This window comes from Mauremys reevesii, linkage group 7 (assembly GCF_016161935.1).
Source record: "Mauremys reevesii isolate NIE-2019 linkage group 7, ASM1616193v1, whole genome shotgun sequence".
Taxonomy (NCBI): Eukaryota; Metazoa; Chordata; order Testudines; family Geoemydidae; genus Mauremys; species Mauremys reevesii.
In genome coordinates, this window is record NC_052629.1 from 125,974,754 (window position 1) to 125,994,046 (window position 19,293).

Sequence of the window (19,293 nt, forward strand, 5' to 3'; positions counted from 1 at the left end):
GGGCAGTTAATGTGGTATCTGCTCCTCTGCTGCCTCCTCCCCCTGCCAAACAACCCAGCTGTCCCCACCTGCTCACTCAGACTTTACCTTTCTACCATCTGCTTGTAGCGAGGAATGTCCCGGGCATAGAGCAGCTTGTTGATTGGCGAGTCCTTTAAAGGCCAGAAACAGACTGACAGGTTACAGAAACCAAGACCAGGGAGAGGAGACACAAACGCTGGGTTCCCATGGCGGCAGGCAGCCTCTGTCCCTCCCCTGCTCTCATAGAGGTGGGCAGAACCTGTCCCTTCCCTACAAGATGTGCAGAGAAGAGGCAATCCCCTCCCACAACAGGAGCAGGGAGGCCATGCCCCAGGCTCCAGGTACCCACAAGGGTCGCCAATTATGCAAACATTTCTCAACATGAGCACAGACTAGGAACCATTCCCTGCCACCTTCAGGGTGGGGAGTGGGTGCCTGAGACAACAGCCATCACATGGCTGTATCTAATCTGTATCTCTTAGTGGAAGGCCCCCAGACAGATACACTAAGGACCTGGGGCAGCAGCATCCTAATGGGCTAGTTAGCACCCCTGCCTAACAGAGGAAATGTGCTGTACTAACTGTTAAAGAACAGGAAGTGATGACCTCAAATGTCAGGCAGGGCCACCTCTGTCCATTAACATAGACTCAGGGATTTCCATCTAGCTTGGTCTCCAACAGGGAAAGGTGATCCTGACATAGCCTAGATCAGGGGTAGGCAACCTATGGCACGCGAGCTGAACGTGGCATGCCAGCTGATTTTCAGTGGCACTCACACTGCCCGGGTCCTGGCCACTGGTCCAGGGGCTCTGCATTTTAATTTAATTTTAAATGAAGCTTCTTAAACATTTAAAAAACCTTATTTACTTTACATTCAACAATAGTTTAGTTATATTTTATAGACTTAGAGAAAGAGACCTTCTAAAAACGTTAAAATGTATGACTGGCACGCAAAACCTTAAATCAGAGTGAATAAATGAAGACTCGGTACACCACTTCTGAAAGATTGCCGACCCCTGGCCTAGACTCTAATTATAGTGCTATAGGCTCCAGAGAACACTAACATTTCTGTCCTGGCTTTTCTTCTCATGGCATGTCTCTCTGCGTCATCATTGCAGCCTCAGTTCCCCACCCATGCATGGAGTGCCCTCCCGGAGGTCTCACATCCATCTGCAGTCACTGACCCCTCAGTAAAGAGAAACAGAACTTGTTTCCTTTCATCACTCAAAAGAGAGGGTGACAAACACCAAACAGGGCTGAGGCCGGAGATGCCACAAGCCACCAGAGTGATATGGTTCTACCCAGGTTTGATATTTAGCCATTCCTGCTTTTTGGCCCATCTCCCCTACTCCTCACAGCATTAACCTTGTACAAACAAGCAAATTGCTCCATTGCTCCTAATTCTTTTATTACAGCCAGCCACATTTACATGACATCTACAGGAAATTAGCTGGCTGAAAATTGTATTTAATCAAATTTGAAAGACAAGTCAAACAGCCCTTCCTCCCCCATGCTGTGAATTAGCCTTGTTGTGTAACCCTGTAATGTAGGAACAAATGACTGGAAGGAGGATCCTAGATCATCGAGTCCAATTCCCTGCTATCACAGGCGGCCCTGTCATGGAATTCTGTTCATAATCTAAAACTAGTTGGGTTGTTTGCCCCCACTATTCTTATTGGGAGACTGCTCCAGAACCTCGCTTCTCTGATGCTTAGAAACCTTTCTCTAATTTCCCACCTACATTTATTCATGGCCTGTTTATGCCCATTTGTTCTGGTGCCAATGTTGTCCTTTAGCTTAACCAGCTCTTCTCCCTCCCTGGTGCTTACCCCCATGAGCATTTATATAGAGCAACCAGATCCCCTCTCAGCCTTCATTTTGCTAGGCTGAACAAGCCCCAAGCTCTTTTAGCCTTCTCTCATAAGTAGGCCCTCCATTTCTCTGATCATTCTAGAAATGTTACTGATGTCATCTATCCCTCCTCCCCAGCCCCACTGTTGTCTCGGAACCTGTCTGGCACATCATATCCATAGAATTATTTCAGCTACCTGGGCAGGGATGGGAAGGCACCTCACACACCCTGGGCACCATTCCAATGTCACATTAACAATCAGGCCAAATGTCTCACTCTCTCATCAGTTTGTAGGGATAGCACCCAATATGCAAACAGAGAGTAGCGAAGGGATCCGATCCATCTACCTGAATGGAGTAACACATACTGTTCTCCCCACCACTGAACCTGCACCTCCCTAGAGCATGCAGACTTTACAGCACTCCAAAACAAGATGCAGCTTGGAGGATATATAGCGTTCAAAATCTCACTGTGCTGCACACACTGGCTGCTTCACCCCACCTCCATGCTTACCCGCCCCAGCTTGTGGTCGGCAATAGTACAGGAATCCATGAAGGTCTGGGCAATGACCAGGAGCACGGCATCTACATTGTCCGATGTCTGCACATCAAACACAAACTGTGGATTTTTGATTATGTTGATCCAGAACCTGAGGGGCAGGCTGCAAAGAGGAGAGATGAGGAGAGGCAGGGATGAGTGTCATGCCCTCAAAGAAGGTACTAACCCTGCTTATTGTGAGGCCTCTCTCAAACCCAGAGTCTATGGACAGCCACATTCACGTCAAAAGCTGCAGGCTGAGATCTGGAGCTGTGAAGGTTAATAAGGCCATTCTGCAAATCTGGAAACCCCATCTTACTCTACTGCTGAGTCACTAATCTCCTCTTTTACAAACACATCTCAAGGTAGATCTAGGGTTGTGGTTCTCCAGCTTTCCTAGTGCAGACCACATCTTTACAGAGATTCTGTCTCTTGAGCACCTTCCCCATCTCACTCACCACCACTTAATGCCCTTGCTCACATTCAGGGCAGTACTCCTGAATTTATAGCTGTCTTTAGTGCATTAAGTACTTTGTCCTCTGAAGGAGTAATTACTTACCTGTTCAGTAACTTAAGTTCAACATATTTTGTCCCTATGAGTGCTCCACTGTAAGATTTGTACACCCTTGTGCACTCAATTGAAGATTTTAGTTAGCAGAGTCTGTGCCTGCCCACTACACATCCTTTTGCTCCAGGGCAAGGCTATATAGTTAGGTGCAAACTCACAGCTACTCCAGTTCCTTCTCAACCACAAAGCCCAAAGAGACTCCACAACAGAGGGAAAGGAGGGCTGGAGGTGAAGCACCCAGAGGGACAAAACATCTAGAAGAACTCAAGTTATTGTAGAGGCAAGTAACCTCTCTTCGAGTATATGTTTCTATGGGTGCACTACTGTAGGAGACTCCAAAAACAGTTTCTTAATATGAGGGTGACTGCTGAGATGGCGGATCCAGCACAGTCCTGAGGCATCACCAAAGGCCATGTGGAACTGGAGGCATGGGTGATATGTAATGCTTGGAGAACATGTTGTGACAAAGTGGGTTTTATTCACCTTGTTATGTTGCATGTGAGTCTCACTGTCCTATGCTAATACTGTATGTACCTCAGTTTCCCTGTGTAATGCACCAGTGGCTAGGTGGTGGGAATTGGGTGTGTGACCTTTGCTGAGGCCCTCAGGGCAAGTGAAGCTGCCCAGCTGCCTCCACGTAGGCAATGGCCCATGCCCTGTGTAACCTGAGACCCAGGAGGAGGGTGCAACCAGGTAACACTGCCCAGGAAGCAGGAAAAAGACCAGATGAGGAGCAACAGGTGGGTCGGCAGCCAGGCAGGAGGATCCAGGGGAGTCTGTGGTGAGGGACTAGAAGAGATGGGAGTCCAGGCTAGCATACATCCAGATACCCACAGAGTCTCTAAATTGAGATCAGCTGGCCTCTCATCCTCTTAGCAAAGGAATCCTGAAAGGCTTAGTTTTGTCAAGGTGAAAGGTGAGTGCTTGCCTTACATCCAGAGTATTGAGACTAACTTTTTCCTTCAAAGAATGAAGCTTTGGGTAAAATACACTGGAAGTCGAATGTCCTGGTTGATATGAAACTCTGAGGAGACCTTAGGCACGAAGAGAAGAAATATATCACCGTATGTGCAATGTGCCCAGTCATTTGATGGCGTCAGCATCAGCCAGGTGGATATCTGGTAGCCCACCACCAAAATAAGTCAGTGGGCACTCATCAAAGCTATACAACATAGTCTGATGTTTACCACAGCTGCATCGCGGATCATTTAAAAAAAAACATTTAAAGAGATTGCAGCCAATCACTGGCTGCACAGTTGCCCTGTCCTGTTCAGTGATAACCACAGGTATCGTGGCAGAAGAGAGGATGAAGGCATAGGATCACCTTATCATTGTAGAGTTTAGTGATGGTGGGGGAGGTGAGATCAGTAATCCACTAGCTTGCCCACCATTCTGTCCGACATGATGGCTACCATAAATGATGTTTTGAACAAGAAGCAGAGGAATGAATATGTAGCCATAGACTCAAAACGGAAGTTCCTTAAAGTGTTGTGAGAGAATTTGATGTGTGCTGGTCACAATCTTTCACTGACAGCATATACCACCAAAGAGCTGTGAGAAACAAACTAAGCCTAAAACAACAAAGAAGCTACAAAAGCAGTGGGCACTACTCTGAACTGTCTCGAAACAAAGGCGGCTTAGGAGGAACTGGAGTAGTGGCGAGTTTGCGCCTCCCTATATATGCTCACAACAGAGCGCGAGGATGTCTAGTGTCCAGGTGTGGACCTATAGACACTGCTAACGAAAATCTCCAATCGACAGTGCATGGGTGCACTCATCCTACAGTAGAGCACCCATAGGGACATATACTCAAAGAACAAAGGTAATTTCACACACACTACTCTGCATTTCACCTCCCCCAATCCATCTCTTCTGTTTCTCTGCAATGGAAATAGGAGCTGCCAGTACCATGTGACCACCAGCAAGTACTCCAGGGACCACAGTTTGAGATTCTCTGCTCTAGGGAAGTGTCAGGCTGCAACTTTGGCTCCATACCTATTTGTCTTCCAGATATGAATGGTCTCAGGGTCCAGGATTCCATGATGCATTGCTTGGTCATCTAACAGGTCAAAGAAATATTTGACAGCCAGAGGGACAGGGCGGCTGGTGCTGAGGATCACCTGGAACAAGTCATCCACAAACTTCTGCAGGGTCCCCTGTGGACAAGCCAAACAAAGATAATGCAAAATGAATAGGAAGAACGTAAACAAATTTCAGCAGTGGGTAGGGAAAAGGTTTTCATAGATTCCCGGGCCAGAAGTGATCATTGTGATCACTTAGTCTGACCTCCTGTATAACATAGGCCAGAGAACTTCCTCAACGTAATTCCTAGAGCAGATTTTATGGAAAAACATCCAATCTTAATTTAAAAATTTCCAGTGATGGAGAATCCACTACAAATCTTGGTAAACTGTTCCAATGGTTAATCACCCTCACGATTAAAAATTTACACTTTTCAGTCTAGTTTCACCTTCCGGCCATTGGATCGTGTTAGACCTTTCTCTGATAGACTGAAGAGCCTCATATCCCATATTTGTTCCCCATGTAAGTACTTATAGACTGTAATCAAGACACCTTCTCTTTGTTAAGCCAAATAGACTCAAGGAGCTCAATCTATCACTATAAGGCATGTTTTCTATTTCATCATTTTTGTGGCTCTTCACTGAATCCTCTCCAATTTATCCACAGACTTCTTGAATTCTGGGCACTAGAACTGGACACAGTATTTCAGCAGCAGTCACACCAGTGACAAATATAGATGTAAAATAACCTCTCTTCTCCTATTCAAAATTCCCGTTTATGCATCCCAGGATCACATTAACCCTTTTGGCCACAGCATTGCACTTGGAGCTCAGGTTCAGCTGATTATCCACCATGACACCCAAATCTTTTTCAGAGTCACTGTGTCCCAGGATAGTCCCCCTATCTTCGTTCTTTCATGTATATATTCACATTTAGCCACATGAAAATGCATGTTGTTTGCTTAAGCACAGCTTACCAACCAATCCAGATCACTCTTAATCAGTGACCTGTCCTCATTATTTACCACTCCCCAATTTTTTGGGGAACCTGAAAACCTCATCAGTAATGATTTTGTGTTTTCTTCTAGATCACCGATAAAAATTTGAAATAGCGTAGGGCCAAGAACTGATTCCTGCAGGACCCACTGGAAATACACCTACTCAATGACGATTCCCTATTTACAATTACATTTTGTGGCCAAAGAGCTAGCCATCTGTTAATCCATTTAATGTGTGCCATGTTAATTTTATATCTTTCTAGTTCCCCCCAACCAATCAAAATGTCATGTGGTACCAAGTCTAATACTGGTACCAAGTCTAATATCAACCAAACTTGTAATCTTATAAAAAAATCAGATTAGTTTTAAAGGATCTATTTTCCATAAACCCATCTTGATTGGCATTAATTATATTACCCTCCTTCAATTCTTTCTTAATCTAGTCCTGTATCAGCAGCTCCATTTTCTTCCCTGGGAGCAACGTCAGACAGGCAGACCTATAATTACCTGGGTCATCCCTTTTGCTCTTTTTAAATACTGACATTCCTCCAGTCTTCTGGAACTTTCCCAGTGTTCCAAGTCTTACTGGAAAAAAATCAACACTACCAGTCCATCGAGCTCCTCAGCCATCTCTTTTAAAACCCTTGGATGCAAGTTATCTGGACCTACTCATTTAAATGTGTAATTTTAATAGCTGTTCTTTAACATCCTACTGAAATACTTGTGGAATAGAAAGTGTTATCATATGATATGACATCATCTGTTTTTCCCCCCAATACAGAACAGAAATATTTATTGAACACTGCTGCCTTTTCTGGATTACTATTCATAATTCTACCATTTCTATCTAGTAATACCATTGTTAGGATTCTTTTTGTTCCTAATTTACTTAAAAAACTTCTTACTGTCCTTAACTCTGCTGGCCATAGATTTTTCCTTATGTCCCTTTGCTGCTCTTGTCAGTTTTCTACAAGTCCCAGCTTTTGATTTATATTCATTACTATCAATTTTCCCTTTCTTTCATTTGTTATATATTATTGTTTAATTGTTTATAGCTGCCTTCACTTCCCCTCTAAACCTAGTCAATTCTTTAACTAGTACAGGCTTCTTCAATGATTGTGGGATTGTGGCATTTGGGCATCTATGAAGTGTTCTTAAGCAATTCCCAATTATCATTCCCATTTTTCTGATTAATTTCTTCCATCCCAATTGATTTGGCTCAATTGTTTTCAGCTCATTGCAGGTCACTTCCCTTCATTCAGAAGTAGCCCTCCCATAAAATCAGAACCACATTATATGCAAGGGGAATACTGAACTTGATCCTCAAATGACTGGGAAACCAGAGGTGTCTGAGGGTGGGTAAAGTGAGCAGAACCATGATAGGAAGGAGTCAGAGATGGCTCATAACAAAAGTAACCAGCAAGATGGTGCAGTCCACATGCTGAAGACTGCTCATAGGTCAAGCTGAATAAGAGGGAAAAGGGTCCTTCTTCAGACACAACGAGGACAGCAATTTCCATACTATGGTCTCAGTGAAATCCAGACTGAACTCAGTAAAGACGACTATTATTGGGGAAAGGATAAGGGAGGGGAAAAAAATCAGGATTCTTTGCTGAGCATATCTTTATTTCTGTAAGCTAAGAACAAGGAAACACAACCTTCCACAACTGGGTGCATGTGAAGAAGGGTGGACTTGTGTTTAAGGCACTGGACAGACTCAAGAGATTATTTTCCCAGCCATGTCACAGAATCCCTGCGCAAGACAGTAGTATCACTGTGTCTCATGTAGCCAATGATTTTAGTTTATTGTTCATTTATTGTGCAATGTTACGATTAACTAAAATATCATATATAATCATTGTATCCCAAACAGATTTAAATTGTAGGATTATAGAAATATAAGATTGATCAGTAGTCAGAAGGGATAATTATGTATTAGGTATCTAAGTAAGTAGGGCTGAAATGCAAGGCCTACAGGGTGAGGCCTGTGAGATTTTAGCTTAGCCATACTAGGCCATAGGTTTAAGAAATGCTTGACATAAATAAGGGACCAGAGAATGACCCTATGACACAAGATTATAGGAAAAGATGTACCAATGAGTGATAGTGCGAAAAATTAACAGTAAGAGTAATTTTTTTGCTTACAAGATACCTGGTAGTCACATTTTTCTAACACATGCCCTAACTGCAGGTACACTATTTGCATACATGCTAATTAGGTATAGTCAAAATCACATTATAAAAAAGAAGGCGCCCAGATTAGGAAAATTAAGATCCCTAGAGGAAACTCCAGCAGGAACCATCCCTCTACTGCTAATCAATTAGCAAGGCAGCCATCAGAATTTAAGAATATTGTAAAGAATGCGAGTATGACTATATTTGTAACTTGTGCGTAGGTCTGTATAGAATTTCTGTATGTTTGGTTAATCATAACTTTAACTGTCCCTTTAATAAAATTTGTAAAACAGACTAGACCTTATACTTGTGAGTACATGTGTGGTCACTATCCTGGGTCTTTTATGTGTTCCTTGAGACTATATCTGAAGCAAGTAGCAAAGATGACTTTCACTCTGTTGAGCTTTAAACTGTAGCCACCAGAGCCGAACTCACGGTAGTGTAATACTGCATTACAAAATTCACTTAAAATAAAATAAAAGGCTACACTCAGTTCCCATCTACAAAGAATGGTCACTTACCTTCAACGAGGATGTCTGCATGGATCCCACTGTAGGTACGCATGTGCCCCATGAATGAGATATCAGAATATTTGAACAGGAGTGGCTGTTCAACTATGCCTGCACCATGAGTGTCCTTGTGCCCCAGTCCCCCACCCGAGGGCATAAAGGGCAGAGCAGCTACAACCGTCACTCAGTTCTGTCACTAATTCAGAATGGCAGGAAAGAGGCTCGCAAAAAGCAGGGCTGGGGGGTGGGCCGTGGGATCCGGGAGGATGACATGTCGAAGCAGTAAGGTAAGTAACTGTTTTCAGTTCAAGTACACGTCCATGTGGATCTCTTCCTAAGTGTCTGATGAGCAGTGGCCCATCTGGAAGGTGACACTGAGGCGTCCAAACTGACACTGACTGAACCTTGACTGTGACGCTACCTAACAAATCTGGCATCTCCTCTTGCCCCAGGCCAAGGGCATAGTGGTTAACAGCAGCATGGGGCTGACTCCACGTAGCTGCCCTGTTGGGTTCAGATAGCTGAAGACGGCAGAGGAGGCAGCCTGTGCTCCACTGGAATGAGCGCTGATGTTTGGAGGGAGAAGGGTAGCAGCCATGTGATAGCAGATTGAAATACACCGGGTAATCCATGGAGGTATTCTCTGGGAGATGGCCTGCCCCTGAGAGGCACCAGAGATGGCGACAAGACAAGGAGTCTGTCTGAAGGGCTTTGTTCTTTTCCAATAACAGAACAAGGCTCGTGAAACATCCCAGGTGCGACGTTAGTTTGTCCCTGGAGAGGAATGAGGTTTGGGAAAGAAAGCAGAAGATTAACAGATTCATTTCAAAGGAGGTTCGACAACTTTAGGAAAAAACTGGGAATGACATGTCACCACCGCCTTTCTCTCTGGAATGTTGAGAAAGGAGGGTCAGCCATGAGCAATGCAAATTCACTGACCCGTCTGGCTGATGTGATGGGGAGCAAAAAGGCGGTCCTGCGAGTAAGGTGCTATAAAGAGCATACAGAGAGAGGCTCAAACGGGGGCTTCATGGGGCTTGTTAAGACAATATTAAGATTCCAGGTCAGAGGGGGTTCTCTGACTGGCGGATAAGCAAGGAGAAATCTAGATACTGTGGAATACAGAAAAAAAAATGAACATGACTACATGGGTGAGGGGCATGCTGAGATTGCTGCAAGATGGACTTCGATGGAGCTGAACAAGCATCCAGAGTGTTTCAAAAATGCAGAATATAAATCGAGGATTTTAGGTACCGAGGCTTTCAATGGTTTACGGTTGTGTTGGGCTGCCCAAAATTAAAAATCCGTTCCATTTAGAGGAGTAAGTCTTCCTCATGGAGAACTTTCTTCTTTGCAGTAGGGTATCTTGTAGCGCAATCTCTGTTGGTAGCACTCGGACAGCCTGGATACTGGCTGGTTGAGACAATGATTTGTTATCTGGTTGAAGTATCTGAGCTTGGTTCTGTGATATTAGGGTGACAATGGAGCTCTATAGAGCTCCACTCATGGTTGGCAATGGATTTTCTGTAAATCATTGCTGGCTCCTGGAAGATGAAGAGCTATTGGGGTTATCCTGTGTTGTTGACATTTCTTTTCATCCCACAGCATCCTTACAGGCATGGGGAGCAGTATAGTGTCACTATTCATTCTTGTCCATGGCTTGTTCCTCCATTAAGCCCAGCATCATCACATCCCTATGTATAGTGTCCCTCCATCTAATTGGTGGTTGGCCTCTAGTTTGGACTGACCTTGGTTGGGTTTGCATTATCGTCTTTGGCACCCTGTCATGTTTGTCTTCTGCAGTTTCTCTACCATCATCTCTTTTTGATTGCAGCCAGTCCCATATCCTCATTTCACATCCTACTCGCCTTCTAATTTCTTCATGTGTCTTTAAATCATTCCACTTTAAACCTGCCCATCTTTTGACGAACTCTCCTCTCCACTACATCCAACCTTCCGATGTCTGTTTAATTTAATACAGCTGCTTCCATACCATAAGGTAATACTGTTAGTACATTGGTGTGATAAATTTTCACTGGGGTACCAAAGGTAGTGATTTCAGTCATCCATAATTCTGTCAGTTTCTGTGCAGTACCTGTGGCTAAGGCCTCATCTTTGGTGGAATCCATCAGCACTGATCAAGCTTCCTAGGTACACATCACTTGTTCTACAACTTCACCACTGCTGCATTTCAACACAATCTGTTGTCCCCTTCTCCAAGGTGCAGCTACTTTATCTCCTTGACATTTAGTGTAAACCCAACTATTGTTGACACCCTGTCCATAAACCAGTGGTGGGAAACCTGTGGCCCGCACGCAGCCTGTCAGGGTAAAAGTTTGTTTACATTTGCACAGCCACCCGCAGCTCCCAGTGTCTGGGAACGTTAAACTGCAACCACTGGGAGCTGCAGGCAGCCGTGCAAATGTAAACAAACTGTCTGGCGGCCCGGCAGCGGATTACTTTGACAGGCTGGGTGCGGCCCGTGGGCCGCAGGTTGCCCACCACTGCCATAAACTGATTGCTTCCTGACACACAGGAGTGATGAATGGGCAAGTCCTGGCTTGTTTGCATAGTACACTGTAGATGTGTTGTCTGAAAATCTGCATGGTGGAATTGTGTAAAACAGGACGGAATGCTACAGAAGCTAACAAGATCACTTGCAATTTTAGAACATTTAGATGTAGGTTCGTGCCTTTTTGGGACCAAGTTCTGTGCATCTGAAGTTGGTCCAGATGCATCTGTGATCAGCATGAAGGTGTGGAGAAAGGTACCCTTTTCTGAAAGTTCTTGGGGGCCTGACCACCAATTCAGTGACAACTGGAAGTAAGCTGGAAGCATAATGTGCTTGTTCTTTTGATGTCTCATGGAGTGATACACTATTCTCAGCCAGCCGAGCAATGGATGTGGGTGAATTCACCAGGAGACCCAGCTCTCTGAATGGCAAAGGACATAGTTTAGGGCTGTGGTGACTTCCTAATGAGACCTGCCTTTGATCAGCCAGTCATCTAGGTATGGACAGACACGAACACATTGTCTCCTCAGATGTGCCACCACCACAGCTCGGCATTTTGTGAAGACACTTTGAGGTGGAGAGACTGAATGGCAGCACCTTGTATTGGTAGTGATTGGGCCCCACGCAGATACTTCCTGTGGGCTGGATGGATCACAACAGAGAAATATGAGTCTTGGTCAGAAGTCATGAACCAGTTTTGAGCTTGAGAGAAGGGATGATGGAGGCAAGCGCTGCCACCCTGAATGTGAGATGGTATCTGCATTTGTTCTGTCTTCATGGGATAAAGACCCCTCCTTTTTTACTTCAAGATAAGGAAATCTCAAGAATAGAACCTCTTCCTCTGAACTCCAGAGATGCCTCCTCTTTGGCTCCTAAGCAAAGCAGAGAAGCCACATACATCTTTGGCTTTTTTGCCCTGAAAAGGGATGTGGGGCAAGGCCTGAAATTGGATGGTATAGCCATCAGAGACAACAGACAGAAGAGTGCTGGAAGTTATCAGAATCCATGCCTAGTGGAAGAACGTAAGCCAGCATCCAAAACGTAGGATGTGGGGATGGCTCCTGAGTGGTTCAAGTGTGGCTCTTCACCTGAACAATAAATGCACCTAGATCTACAGGAGGCTCCATGAGGGCAAGCTCATCTTTTATTCCCTTGCTGAAGCCAAAACAGAACTGGCGTAGATGGGCCAGCTCATTCCAAGCCATACCTGCCACCAGAAGCAGGCTGCATACATTGCAGCTGACCCTGAGGCCTGCCAGACTCCCTGTAGGGCCACCTCTGCATTGTGAGTTCAGCATGGGTCATCAAAGGTTGTCACAAAGACCCTCAGAAAAGTGTCCCAAGTGGCCAGTATGCCACCTTTGCCTGATCCATCAGGCAGGCATTGGGCCATAGCAGGAAATGGAGCCTGCACTGGCTCATAGAACTCTGAAACTGCTAGGGGTCCCATCGTAGCACTCTGGTAGCAATACCCTGGGTTTGGGTTCTGAAGGCAACATGGGCCATGGGGCTGTGGGAGACGTTTTCGCTTGCAGTCCTGTGGTCTGTTTTTGCAGGGAGCGGTTTTCTGCCTGAAGCTGATCCACTGTGGCCAGTAAGGCTTGGTTTTTCTGCCTGTAGACCAGTGATCTGCTCCTGGAGGCTCAGTGTCTCCATGGGCCCTGAGGTGCTGTACTTGTGGGCTCCATACCTTTTTGGTAAGATAAGCCTATGAGGCGACCAAAGTGGTCTAAGCAAACTGTAATGCCCAGGGGCTGAGGTGGGCTGGGGGGCAGTCCAGAGCAGTAGTCAAGAGCTGCTGAGACAGCTTCCTCTTCCTGTTAAGACTTTTATATCGTACAGGTACCCAATAAGAGTGTCGCCTGTCCATTCACTCAGGGGCCTGGCTCCTTTAGGCCTTTAGCATGAAGGCTGTTGGTCAGTAGCGCTGATTCAATGCATCGCCATGGCACAGCAGCTAAGGCTGGCACCTAAGAACCTGGCGGGCTGGGTTCAGTACTGGGGTCCTGATGATTGTTTGAGGAGTTATAGCTTCAGAGGGGTGTCCCAGGTCTTCCTCATTCTTGTGGAGAATGAAAAACACAGCAAGCTGCAACCTAGCACATGGCTCTCATCAAGACAAAAACCATACAGTGGCTGTGGCCATCTGGGAGTGGAATGAGACCATTGCAGGATGGACATGGTTTGATGCTCAAGGGCTCTGAATCTGGCATTTTGGCCCAGACAGAGGACCAAGGGACAAATCAAATTTAGCTTTTGGGTTTTTTATATGTCTAGAATAAAATAAAATACGGGGGAATTTTAAAGAGAGTTAACCATAACTACCTAATTTTTTGCAGCTGAAGCTAAGGGCAGCAGGCAAATGCCACTCATTCCATCCTGTTGCTGCAGGAGGTAAGAAGGGACTGAATGACGATTCCAACTGTCCTGCCTTTTATGCTGTTGGAGGAGAGGTGCATGAGCATGTGCATGGAGCAGGCATGACCCAATGGACATTGATGTTCAAAGGATTCTGATCTCACATGTATGGGGCACATCCACCTAAAGTGGGATCCACATGGACACATACTTGAAGAAGAATACGAGAATAATAACATTTCTCTCCTTTAGAAGGCTGTTGGAAGGCTAACTCCCTTAGCATATGTAACTTAGATATTATGGTACTGGAGTTACAGGGAAGCCAACAAATACATACATCAGTAATCTTGGCAGCAAAGAATTATTTCCTCATGTGCAGTGCTGCACAGCTGGCAAAACACACCCTGGGGCTTGAGGGTTTAGCACCAAAGCACCAAGCCTTGGCCATTGTGGAAGGAAGTATCCTAGGCATGACCTAGTTTAGCTAATCCAACACTATGTTCTTTCCTACCTTCATAGAGAGGAGACGTGTCAAATAAATTTCAGGAATGGCCTTGGCTCGCTCCCGATCCCGTAAGCTTCCTCGCCTGTGTTTGGGGAGCTCTGGCTCTTCAGTTGGTTTTACTAGATGCCAAAGTTTTATTCCACCCTCATCTGCATCCTCCAGCATCGGTGTTTCTGAAACACAAATACTACTGAAATCTGTAGGCTCCCCTCAGAGACTGGCCACATTGCTCGGAGCCACTTGCTGCCCTTACAAGAAAAAACAAGATTTCTCTGCACTAAGGGAACATGCAGCGAGATAGGGATTGTGCCCAGGCCCTAGGTTTATTAACTGGTGGGCCTATTAGCTATGGATTGCACCCAGCCCCTGCAGTTAGCAACTAGAAGATTCCAGCTCAAGCTGGACTCTCCTTGCTGGCCCTGCCTGCTTCCCTGTTTTTAGGGGCCTCTGGCTACCAGACACTTACAGAAGCCCCCGGTGCTGACAGTTTGGATATCCTGACAATGCTAATAGTGAGAAAGGCCCAACCCACCCAGTAGCTATTGGGTGTTACTATAAAGTTAGGCCTATTGCCTGGGAGAACAAAGTCCTAGCTTGCCAGCTGATGGGCTCTGTGAAACTATTTTATGAGGCCTTAAGCATCAGACTCACTCTCTCCAGGGATGTAATCCTGATTCTCCCTGGGGATATGTTTGGTCAGACGTGGGACCAGAGCTACAGTTGCTCCATCAGGCACCTGTGTACAAGCAGAACTCGGGTTAACAATATTCTGCACATTTCTCCTTCTCAGTGTGACAGGCAGACTTTATAAAGTACAACAGCCCACCCACAAGGAGGAATGGTCTCCTGGTTAGAAAAGGGGACTAGGACTCAGGCCCCAGGGCTCCATTCCTGGCTCTGCTACTGACTCACTCTGTGAGCTTGGTAAAGGTTCTTCAACACTTCATGCCTCGGTTTCCCCATCTGTAAAAAGGGCTGTGAGGATCAATGATGTCTGTCAGGTGCTTTGAGGCAAGGTATTTTAAGCATTATTTTTCATTTCCAGAAGCCTGATCCCAGCTCTGGAGACCACCATCTGCTATACTGGGCATGGAGCCCTTATATTGACTTCAACCAGTAAGCCTGCCTCCTGCTGACAGAAGAGGTACACAATTGCAGGTCTGCAACATGGTGTATCGACAATGACAGAAGTGAGATACAGTCTAGTGCTACCCAACTTCTACAATAGGGGTAGGCAACCTGCAGCATGCCAGCTGATTTTCAGTGGTACTCACACTGCCCCGGTTCTGGCCACTGGTCTGGGGGGCTCTGCATTTTAATTTAATTTTAAATGAAGCTTCTTAAACATTTTAAAAACCTTATTTACTTTACATATAACAATAGTTTAGTTATATATTATAGACTTAGAGAAAGAGACCTTCTAAAAACGTTAACATGTATTACTGGCACACGAAACCTTAAATTAGAGGGAATAAATGAAGACTCGGCACACCACTTCTGAAAGGTTGCCGACCTCTGTTCTACAACCTTAAATAAAAGAAGATACTGGGAAAGAAGGGGGTGAGCAGTATAGAGGGAGAGTGACGGCAGATACTGCGGTGAAGGGTGCATTTGACAGAGGCTAAAGAAGAGGTGGAAGATAATGGTCCATTCTGGCCTTAGAATCAATTACACAGAATGAAGTGCTGAACAGCACAGTTGCTGTTTCCTAGCCCCACAAATTTTCCAAGTGCCCAGAAGGGACCCATTTGTCTAACCCAGGGTTGTGAGTTCAATCCTTGAGGAGGCCACTTAGGGATCTGGGACAAAAATCAGTACTTGGTCCTGCTAGTGAAGGCAGGGGGCTGGACTCGATGACCTTTCGAGGTCCCTTCCAGTTCTAGGAAGAAAAAATATAAGGGGGGAGGGATAGCTCAGTGGTTTGAGCATTGGCTTGCTAAACCCAGGGTTGTGAGTTCAATCCTTGAGGAGGCCACTTAGGGATCTGGGGCAAAAATTGGTCCTGCTAGTGAAGGCAGGGGGCTGGACTCCCTTCCAGTTCTAGGAGATTGGTATATCTCCAATTATTTTATTTTATTTTTTTTTAAACCATTTTTCCTCACATTCCCCAAATCCTTGTGTGACTGCTGCTTGGTTCTTTGATGGTGACAAATCTATGGTAGGAGTAGGAAGAGGTGCACCAAATTTGCTTTCAATTGTGAGTGAAGGTAGAATTTGTGTCTCAATTTCCAGAGTCAAAGGACTCAGGCGCTAACCAACAGATCCACCAAGCCTGCCCTGATTACAACATCTCCAGAAATTAGCTTAGGGATATATATTCAAAACATCAGACACCTGTTTGCCTCCCCAGCATCCATGCCTCAGGTTGTCAGAGGTGGAGATGCAGAATACAGAGGAGGTTACACTGTCTGAACAGCAGTTCCTGTGTCAAGAGCAAGTCAGAGGCTTCACCACATCACAGGTGGGGCTACAAAGGTTCTTTAAATGGGATCAGGCAGGAGTCAGATCTAGAGGTGGAATGTACACCTGAAATTGAAGGTCACTGAGAAGGGGAAGGGAAGAAGGATGCTCAGTTCTGACCTTGTAGTGCTGAAGAGTGTTCAGGCGCTTCCAGGTTCCCTGAATGACAGAGGTCACATCCTCATCGGAAAGGATCAGGTGACCAGCCAGACCTGATCTCCACTCTACAGTCATCAAAACATAGAAAACGAAAAATAAAAATAAAATGTTTACTGTGAAAGCTGAACAGTCTTTAACACTTTCTTGTATATTTCACTTTCAATAAGCAGAAACCAATGCCAGGTCAGACTAACAACATGCCAGAACTGTATCAGCAGTGCACTGCATGAGTGCTGAGAGTTTAATCTCATAGCTGTTAGGAAACGCGGGGTAAAGTTCCAGCAGCAACAAACTCTATCCCTTTGGATATGTACATCGCAATAATGTAACCACGCAACTTCTATGCTGTAATACAAAACAGTACAAATGTGCAGCATGTTACAAGAAAAAGGTATGTTTAAAGGCCCTGTGTCTATTAGGATTGTTACTTACTATTTTATAACATTATTTGACACAGGGCAGCAGATTATTGTCAGAATGTCTGGAATGTCACAGAAGATATGAAGATATTGTCCTTGCCCCCAAAGAACTTTAAATGAGTAAAGGCATCCCAGCCACCCTGCTAGTGCAGACATGGGCATCTTACCCTTGCCTGGCACTCATTGTGCATAGGCTACAAACTTTCTAAAGCTGTGATCACAGCAGCCTCTCTGTGCATAGGAGAGAAAGGCCCAACAACCTGTTTGCGGCTGCTGCTCCCGCTGCCTTCTTTCTACCTGTCTGCATCCGTGGATTAATTGCTGCAATGGCGATGAATGGTTTTAATGAAGAGTGGAGGTCTAAGTGCTACAGAATTCAATATAGGGGAAACTCAGACTTGTGTTTTCAGCCTTCCCTGCCAATCTAAAACCTGAGCTTTCAGCATCAATATGGGATCATTACTCATAGTAATTCTGTTGGCCATAGTCATCCTCTCCCTCCCGACCAAGCAATGGCAATTATAGACAGGAAGATGGCTCCACATCCCAGAGGCCAGGATGGATGTGAGAAGAGGGAGGCATGACAAGAAGTGTGTCCAGAGTAAACGGCAATCTCTGAATCACGCAATGCATTACTGAGCGAGAGCATGTCCTATGAATACAGCGGTGTGCAGATGCCTCACTGCTGCCAACTGAGAAAAAGGAACAAAAGAGGAGGAAAAACTGGAGAGCCCAACAAGAGCCCTGCATTTCATTAGCCCACTTAGGGCCTGATCCTGAACTGCTGAAGTAAATGGGAGTTCTGCCACTGGCTTCAATAAGAGCAGGATTGAGCCCATAACCTTCTAGCACCTCTGCACTATTCCCATGCTGTCCCCTACACCCTGAGTGCCCTCTCTGATCTTGTATGCTTTTCATAAACATCCCTTTCCTCATTCAAATCCTTCCTCAAAAGACCACCTTCCTCTACAACCCTTCTGATAATAACCAGTCAGGCCCAGTAGCTACTTCCAGCGACAAAGGTGAAAAGAACACAAGGTACCATGCATACAAGAGGTGCCAGATTGTAAGTATCCTCTTTTCCGCTCCACTTCCTGCTATTATCCCTCTCCCCCATTGATGATGTCACACTGAATCCAGGCTAGAACGTAAGCTCCTTGGGGCAGGGACTGTCTCCATTCACTGAATGAACAGTGTGAGGCACACCAATGGCACAGGAGACAGTTATTAGATATATTAGATAACTCCACTTTTCAACCTCATCACTGAGTCTTGGCATCAATGAATTGTGCTCACCAAGGTCCAGGGAGTCTGGGTCTGGGCGGTGACAATATGGCGTTCCTTTATAGATCTGATCTAGGATTTTCTCCTTCACCTGTGTTATAGTGTCACAGTCTAGCACTTTCACAGAGACACCCTGAGAATCCTCTGCCTCTCCCACAGTAGCTTCAGTTTGAGTCAGAGCATTTAAAGTCTGGGGAAAGAAAAGATAGCTGAAACGGCTACATATAGTGATGAGCCTGATTAGCAATCACACCTGCACTCCCCTCCCCGCACAGTTACACTTACCATTAGCAAACCACTAACAAGTGATAATATTAATGATAAACCTTTTACATTTCCAGACCACTGGGGAAGGGAATACCATGAATATAATGAGCCAGATTCTCAGTCCTGCTTCAGTGGCATGAAAAGCTGGTTCAGCAGGCTTCCTGAAGGTTGCCTCTATGTAGGGGGCCTCCTCAGCTGGCAAAGAGTTGCTGTAGACTCTTACGGCCCCTCCTCCTTCTCCCATGATTCCGCAGTGGATGTAGCCGGTGAGGAGGAGATGTGGCTAGAGTACTGCTCTGCTCTGGCAGTCCCTGGCTGCTTGATCTCTTTAGGCCATCAATAGCAGAGCACCTCTGAATTACACTGGGAACTATGCCAATCCCAGATCCTGGTGTAAAGCTATGGCTTCCAGGGAGCAGTAACAGGACACTAGCGAGAGAGTGGCTTTAGTCCTGACTCAGGGTAGATTAGGAGAGTGGCTCTCAACCTTTTTTCATTTGCAGATCTCTAATAAATTTCAAATGAAGGTGAGGACCTCTTTGGAAATCTATTGTCTGTATATATAGTTGAATTCCATTCACTTAGTTTTCAGTCTAAGTCTTTCGTGGACCCCTTAGACATAGTCCACAGACCCACAGGGGTCCGTTTA

The 19,293-nt window shown here is 45.4% G+C and overlaps 1 protein-coding gene and 1 long non-coding RNA gene across 13 annotated transcripts in view; one reads left to right on the forward strand and one right to left on the reverse strand.

The window, feature by feature from the left end:
• PLXNB1 (plexin B1) overlaps window positions 1–19,293 on the reverse strand; it is a 210,606-nt gene that overhangs the window by 4,599 nt on the left and 186,714 nt on the right. For all 12 annotated transcript variants that reach the window (XM_039482201.1, XM_039482209.1, XM_039482211.1 and 9 more), the window contains 7 exons: window positions 18,390–18,567; window positions 16,636–16,739; window positions 14,707–14,791; window positions 14,062–14,228; window positions 4,973–5,133; window positions 2,386–2,533; window positions 88–152 (listed from right to left, as the gene is read on the reverse strand). In XM_039482201.1, coding sequence (XP_039338135.1) covers window positions 88–152; window positions 2,386–2,533; window positions 4,973–5,133; window positions 14,062–14,228; window positions 14,707–14,791; window positions 16,636–16,739; window positions 18,390–18,567 — 908 coding nt within the window. The remainder of the gene's footprint in view (window positions 1–87; window positions 153–2,385; window positions 2,534–4,972; window positions 5,134–14,061; window positions 14,229–14,706; window positions 14,792–16,635; window positions 16,740–18,389; window positions 18,568–19,293) is intronic.
• Window positions 12,526–13,903, forward strand: LOC120369200. Its single transcript, XR_005582994.1, has 2 exons — window positions 12,526–12,889; window positions 13,532–13,903. It is a non-coding gene; the product is annotated as an uncharacterized LOC120369200 (long non-coding RNA).